A 7,868-nucleotide genomic window follows, 5' to 3' on the forward strand; every position below is an offset into this window, starting at 1 on the left:
TAATGTTAATTTTTTTTAACATTTGTGTTATTCAAATTAAATGAATAAATTTGACATGCTTCTTAGAACTTTATTTTAAACTTTTTGTTTTTCTTTAAAATATCTCTAGTGCTATGAATTTGTATGTACATATGTGTGTTGCATATTATTTAGAGAAATACCTTTTCCCTTATTCTTACATAGCTGGATTATTTAAGGGTTTCTGGGATTGTACTAAGATTTAGGGCACCTGGGGGACAGAAAGGAACCTACATCTTTTCTACACATTTCAATTTTAGAGTACCCCAAAGATCCAGAAATAGGATAGTTCTGTATTATGATTAGCACCTGGAGAGTCTAGTCAGATCTTGGGCAGGAAACATACCTTTTTAGGCTTGAGAGTCCTGAAGCTATGGAATTCAGTGGATTGATATGTTATATGACAGAACTCACAAAGTGGATCCAGCCTGCAGAAACATATATTATTGGCCCACACAGCATTTTTAAAATATCAGGATTTATGACTTCTCCTGAAAAACTGGAAGGTCTGAAAGCTGGGCTCCATATCACCACATGGCAACAACTAGTCAGACATATGCTTTCCAGTTTGCCAGAATCCATACCTCTCCTTACCAGGAAGGTATTAGTTGCCATTCATCACCACACTTGCATAGTCTTCTACCTGCTCAACTCACTTATGTTACCTACACAGCACCTGAAGGTTTGGAACATCTAATTTACATTTATCAGTCCACACTTCTTTCCCTGTGCCTGGTGAAGCTAAAGTAAAAATGAGTAAATAGCAATTTAACATAGAACAAAGTCAACTTTTTCCAGAAACATATTGCATATTCATGTCTTCATACCTTTGCTGTTGCATTTTTTCCCCTGAAATGTTTACTTCCTTGCTGAATACTACTCAGCTCAATTCCCAGCATCTTCAATCTTCCTTAATCAATTCTGTCTATAGTAGTTTCTTCCTCTTCTGAAGTCTTAGAATGCTTATTTTCTCCAATATTATAAATGTATTACAATAGAGATATAGTGTCTCATTTAATTAAAGAAGGTTGTGTTCCTAAGAAGCCTTTAACTAATCTTAATATGGCTCACAATTCATTTTTTCAGAGAGATACGTAATAGTTGTCATTTTGAAGACTGAGAAAACAATCATAATTTTTATTTCCCTAGTTTTTGGAATTGGCTTTTGGGCATTAAGTTTAAATATTGTTTTCTTTGCCTTTCAGTTACAGATGAGGACACAGTAAAGAGGTATTTTGCCAAGTTTGAAGAAAAATTTTTCCAAACCTGTGAAAAGGAACTTGCCAAAATCAACACATTTTATTCAGGTGAGTAGTCACAGAGACAATTTCTGCTGCTAGGGAGGGAGAAGTTCTACCATATCATTGTTTAAACTTCTTATCAACATTTTTGAATTTAACTTGTTTTCCTTGCTATATCGCACTTAAGGGATATTATCTGTAGCTGGGATAGGAACGCATCTGTTAATTCAGTGTTTAAGCTTTATGTGGACATTGCATAGATTCTCTTGCAGTTACAAGGATTTGGGGGCCTCATTGTGTACCTTGGTAGAGTTTCACCATGACCAAAATTTTAAAAAGCCAGAAACTTGATTTTATCTTTTCGCCCAGAGCTGAATTACACAGTTCCAGCTTATTATGTAAGTCAGTTTTGTGCTTTCTATTGCCTAGAACCACTCATATCTGTCTCTCTAGAGTACTGTTCTCCAGAGTGGCATCTACAAGATGCCATTGGAATGTGAGAAGAAAATATTAGAATTTCTATTTATTTATGTCTGACCCATTTAAATTTATTTTTTTACATATGTATGTCATAAAGTACATAATATATATTAGTAAAATAATGTCCTTATGATGAAAAATTTTGGAAACCCTGCTTTAGATATCAAGATTCCTGTGAAACCTAGTTGATAATCAGAAGTTTCATGACTATAGAATCAGAACAAAGTGAGTTAGACGCAGGAGGACATTTCACCAGACTATGGAAAAACCTTACACGTAATTTCTTTTATACTGATGAATTTATAACCTAATAACTGGAATACCTATTGGATGTAATGTATCTATTCCTTGAGCTTTATGGATAAGTGAAAAATTCTACTCTATACTTTTATTTAATATCAAATATTTAATATAAAATTACTCTATATTTTTCCTTTTCATATTTAATCTGCAAATTACATTCCTGCTATTGTTATTAAATTAGACAAGATTTTAATTTTTTTAATATCAGCCATGGTTATTGAGAATATATTCTTATCTCTTGGAGAAGACATTGAACTACCATAATCTTATAACCAAATACTTGTGTGAGTTGGTATAAGGGTGAATAATCATAAACCAAATACTATCATGGGTCAGTCTAAGGATAAATAGTTACATGACTTTACTAGCTTTTTTTTTCAGAAGACAGTTCTTTTCCTAGCTTGTCCACAACCTCTGGAAGAATCTTACTCTGGTGTCTTTTCTCAGCAGCCCTCTCAAGTAGAGGCTGGTCATTCTTTTTTATGGCACACCAGGAGATGAGAGATGGAGAGAGGTAAGAGGAGTAAATAAGAAGGAGCTGCCAGAAGACAAGGGGCTGAGTTTAGCGTTCTCTTATCTACCATTGTTCTTCCAAATCAGTATTTCTACATATTCCTGTAAAAGTGGATCTTCTTCTAAGCATCCAGTATTTTATAGAGCATTCTACTCTCTGCTGCTCCCATTTGTTTGTATCTACTGACTTCTTGGTTGTTAATTGAGGACTTAGACTCCTGGCTCCCTATGTAAATCTCTGTCTTAATTTTTTTATATCACCTTGGATTACTTTATCATCCTTGTGAACAATCCACTTTTAGTTCTGTTCTACTTTGGCCACATACTCCCATGGCCATACCCATCACCAGAATTGTTCTCCTATAAAATATTAAACACTAATTAACAGTCTATGACCATATCTCCCTCACTTTTTACTCTTTCACTCCTTTAACATCTGTTTTTCCATCTCACAGAGCTCATGTTCCTTGACTCCCTCATTTTATTCCAGTCAATCATCCCCTCCCAGAATTACTTTATTCTCCATCAATCATTTTAAACATTCTGTCACCTGTATTTTTAATTCTTTTACTCTCATTATCTTATATTGCTTCTGCCTAGTAAAACTTGATCAATCTAGCCTTTACCGTCTTCATGCCTACCCCCGGGACTGCTTAGGACAACAGAACAAATTGGAACCACTATAAATTCAATGTTGCACCCTTAACTCTGTCCTCAAAGCTGCCTGTGGGTCCTAATCAATGATTTTTCCATGCTCCAAAGTGCTTTTCTAAACCTTATACCATTCTCCTGAATTCTCTAACCCACCATCTTCCCTGTTATGCTTATTATACCCCCTACTTTACAAATAAAAATAAAGGCCATCAACTCTTGTTGAGTATAATACCATGCAGATCTGTGCCACCCCTCTCCCAATACCTACAGACATTCTCATCCTTATTTATTTTCCTCCAATCTTTGTTGAAGAGATATCCCTCTTTGTTCCATGGCAAATCACTACAACTACTGACTGAATTTCAACTCCTCAAGACCTTGCTCCAGTAATTATTTCCTCTAAGAATTATTGAATAAATGTATTTAACTTCCCTTTTTACTGGTTCAGTCTCCTTAGCAAGTCACTTCCCTCAAACAATAAACAAGCAAGCAAATTTCTCAACTCTGTATCCTCCCCCTCATCTTTCATTTATGGCTGGACTTCTTCCTATGCCGAGGAGACAGTTTATGCAAAGGCAGAGAGCCATGAAAGGGCATGGTATATATGCATGTCTTTTTCACTAGGTTACAAGCATCTAGAAGGCAGAGGAAAATAAAAATATTATTTGAAACCATGCAAGCGAATCAATTTTCTGCAAGGGAAAATGTACAGAAGGAACTGCAGTGTTCCAAAGAGAGATAATTTTCACACTTAGGAGGTAGAAGAACAATGAGGAATCAGCAGTGTAGACAGAGAAGGAGCCAGCAACCATGTAGTAGTAGGAGGAGACTAAAAGAGAATGGCATTTGCAATGGAAAGAGTGTTTAGATTGAGAAAAGGCTATTTGAAATTATCTAACGCTGTAAATGAAAATATGTAAGATTAAGTTTACTAGCATATTTCTTTAATTATGATGTTTTTTGGAAGGATCACTGAGCCCAACTCTACATGGATGATTTCTATCACAAAGAATAGATAATGCTTCCTGGTTTACAAAGAAAAATACATATCTACTCTTAGCAGTAGATGCTTTTTATATTTTGAGTTACAGTAACAAAAAATAGATTTCCATTATGACCCAGTACACATATAAAGATATGCATATTTTATGTATGTTTGAATGCATCTATATGTGTGTGAATATGCAATATATTTAAATAATTTAAAATATTTTTTTAAAACAATACTTATCCTCACTACTTGTAATATATTGTTTTCTATATGTTATTTGTTTGATTTTTTTTTTTGTCTTTTTTCCGTGTCCGGCAACGGATCGCAACCCTCAGTGTCGCCCCCGTACCGGACCGGGACCGGCAACGGGATCGCAACCCTCGGCGTTGCCCCCGCGCCTCGCTCAGCCAGTGAGCGGGAACCGGTCTGTATGTGGGATCCGAACCCTCGGCGGGAGCGCCTCCACGCTTCCCAAGCAGCGCACTAGCGCAGTGCGCCACCGGGCCGGCCCTTATTTGTTTGATTTTTTAAACGCTGATTATGACCTATTAATTGGTTTTATTACCCCATATTGGGTTGCAGCCCTCAATTTGAAAAATATCTTAGATTAAGTTACTTCTCAAAAATAATTTTAAGCTGGCTACTATTAAAAATTTGGGTGCTATGACTTAATCATTTCCTTTTTCTGTGTGTATTGGGAGGGTCATTGGGGCATGTCTCTTGATGTCATCACAGAGTAGGTTCAAATTGATAGTCTCCAGATTGACTTGCCTGGTCAGGAATTGATGGGTAATATGAAGATATGATTGACAGAAATAGAATTTGGCAGTAGTCTTAGACAGTATTGTTTTTCTCCTTATTTAGCACCTTCTCCACAGCAGATTGTCTTGTAGAGTGCAATCCTCAGACACTGGGGCATGTGAAAAACTATGAGGGTACTTCAGAAAGTTTGTGAAAAAATAGAATTAAAAAATAATATGAATCTTCCCGTGAACATTTTGAAGACCTCTTGTATAAAACGGGGGTGAGTTCAGCTTATTAACCTACCTTCACCCAGTTACATCTCACAAATTATTTAACATTCAACTAAACATGGTCAGTTTTTAAGTGACATGTATTTTTAACTGAAACCTTTAAATGCCCCAAATTGCTATAATATTTTATTGTGTCTATTTCTAATCACACCAAAAAATCCAAAAAAAAAAAAAGAACATAGAATGAATGCTACTAAAATTTGGATTTTTAAAAATACCAATTCTGTTGTCTACCAATTACATTTTGAGTTTTTGTACTTTTTTTTTTTTTCTCCAGTAGTTTATTCTTTTTAGACCTCCTTGCACTTGCTTGTAAATGAGCAAATTGATTCTCAGCCCTCTAGGTGTCTACATGTCAGGAGTTAGAAGCTACTTTCAGTATTCAGAAAACCTGATGTTAAGTTATTTTATTATGTATCTTTGGTTAATAAGAAATGAACATTTATTTGGATTTATAGGTAAAAAATCCTTTGGCATTTGAAGACCATGGGAGGAGAAGGGAATTTTGAAAAAGAAGGGTCCTTTGTGGTGGAAACTGCTAATCCCTGACCTCCTAAGGTCTAACACTAAAAATGGTATCAATCCTGACGGGTATAGTATTAGAAACCTTCTTTTTTGTGGTGATCAATAATGTCATTCTGTAGTGGACAACTGATCCAACTGATTGCTTTATGTTACATCTTTCTCTTTTCCCAAACCAGTTTGCCTTTACTCTTCATTCAAATATGTTGCTTCTAAGCAATGTTTGTTATGTGCCTACTTTAAAAAAAAAAAAAAAGTCTCAGAATATATCTGTGGCTTTTAATATTCCACAAAACAGGCAAGCCCCTTTTATTAGTTGGAATATTTTAAATAGCTAAGTGCTTTTTCTTCATTTCTAAATATTATTCTAGCTTTTTCTGGCCTCTCCTAGTTTTTCAGCTTCAGTTATTATGTTGGGAACTCACAGCAGTTTATGTGCTTTTCCTTTCTTTACTAAAAAGGAAGGGAGGGAGGTGTGTTTTATAAGGAGGATAATTATGACCATAGAAGCAGATTTATTTCTTGGCTGTAAAGTATTTTCTAGTTTTGTATAAATGCAAGATTGACTGCATAGTAGTTATTCAGAACTATTGAACTATTCTTATTATACAGTTCTTCCCATACTCCTATATTCCTATTTTACAGTGTCTTGCTATATGTTAATTTTTTTGTTATTGATTTATATCGTTTTCATACAAAAAGAATTTGAGGTACTGAATATCGTTTTACCACTAAGTGTGTGTAATGAAACATAAGAATCTCTTTCACTGAGGGCCAGCCCGATGGCGCACTCGGTAGAGTGCGGCGCTTGGGAGTGTGGCGGCGCTCGTGCCGAGGGTTCGGATCCCATATAGAGACCGGTCCGCTCACTGGTTGAGCGCGGTATGGGCACAACACCGAGGGTTGAGATCCCATTGCCGGTCGTGGGTTGCAATCCCGTTACCGGTCACAAAAAAAGACAAAAAGGAAAAAAAAAAAAAGAATCTCTTTCACTGAAATGCTAAATGTATATTTTTCAAGTAGTGTATGTGTCTAGTATCCACATATCTAAACTAGGACTTAATAGCTGGTTTTGCTCTTTGCTTGTGTGTGTGTTAAAATGGATTAAGTATATATTTAATTAATTAGGGTGGTCATAGGTCTGTAATATTGTTTAAAATTCCCATGTCTTAGAATTTCTTGTTGCATCATGACTCTCTTGAGTTGTTATAGTATAATCAGTTAAAAACTATTAAAGGAGCAAAGAGAAGAAAGTGAAGTTAAAGCAGCCATTCTTGCTTGCTTTCTTATTAACACATCTGATGAAAACTATAATCACAGTTGTTTTTGTATTATCCACAGTAAATTTTGCTTGCTTTATTTTGTTAAAAAAACAAAAAAGTAATTGATAGGCTTGTATTAAAAACAAGCCAGGTAGGGCCGAGCCCGTGGTGCACTCGGGAGAGTGCGGCGCTGGGCTCCCGCCTCAGGTTCGGATCCTATATAGGGATGACAGGTGCGCTCACAGCGCTCACTGGCTGAGCGCGGTGTGGCCGGTCTCAAAAAAAAAAAAAACAAGCCAGGTAAAACTAACCTCATTTTCTTTCTTTCTAAGACTGAAATAAAGGATGGGGAATGCCATCCAAATAAAGGATGGTCACAAAGTTTCAGCATGGCATCTTCACAAACAGACAGAATATAACCTAAATTAATGTATTTTTAAGTTGCAGGTTGTCACCCAATAAGTGGGTCAGGAAATTAAAGTACCTGGGTCATCACTGGCTTTAAAAAAAAAAAAAATGAATAGAATATAATAGAGTAGAAAATATCACAGTATATTTACTAATTAAATCTTTTTTTTTAAGTTTATGTGCAATATGATACTTAGTATTTTAGAGTTTTGCAACTGCTGTGGAAATTGACATGAAGAAGCATTGACTTGACTTAAAGGAAAAGAGAGGGATCAAGAGAAATCCTCCAGGGGCTGAGCCCGTGGCGCACTCGGGAGAGTGCGGTGCTGGGAGCGCAGCAGCGCTCCTGCCGCGGGTTCAGATCCTATATAGGGATGACCGGTGCGCTCACAGCGCTCACTGGCTGAGCGCGGTGCGGCCGGTCTCAAAAAGGACCAAAAAA

General features: G+C 36.2%; 1 protein-coding gene across 1 annotated transcript in view; it reads left to right on the top strand.

Annotated features, from left to right (window-relative positions):
• The first annotated feature begins 552 nt into the window (after positions 1–552).
• The window catches only part of XPR1 (xenotropic and polytropic retrovirus receptor 1), a 92,183-nt gene continuing 84,867 nt past the window's right edge, over positions 553–7,868 (top strand). The window contains exons 1-2 of the mRNA XM_008587395.1: positions 553–619; positions 1,224–1,325. Coding sequence (XP_008585617.1) covers positions 553–619; positions 1,224–1,325 — 169 coding nt within the window. The remainder of the gene's footprint in view (positions 620–1,223; positions 1,326–7,868) is intronic.

The sequence above is a fragment of the Galeopterus variegatus genome, unplaced genomic scaffold (genome assembly GCF_000696425.1).
Source record: "Galeopterus variegatus unplaced genomic scaffold, G_variegatus-3.0.2 Scaffold4365, whole genome shotgun sequence".
Taxonomy (NCBI): Eukaryota; Metazoa; Chordata; class Mammalia; order Dermoptera; family Cynocephalidae; genus Galeopterus; species Galeopterus variegatus.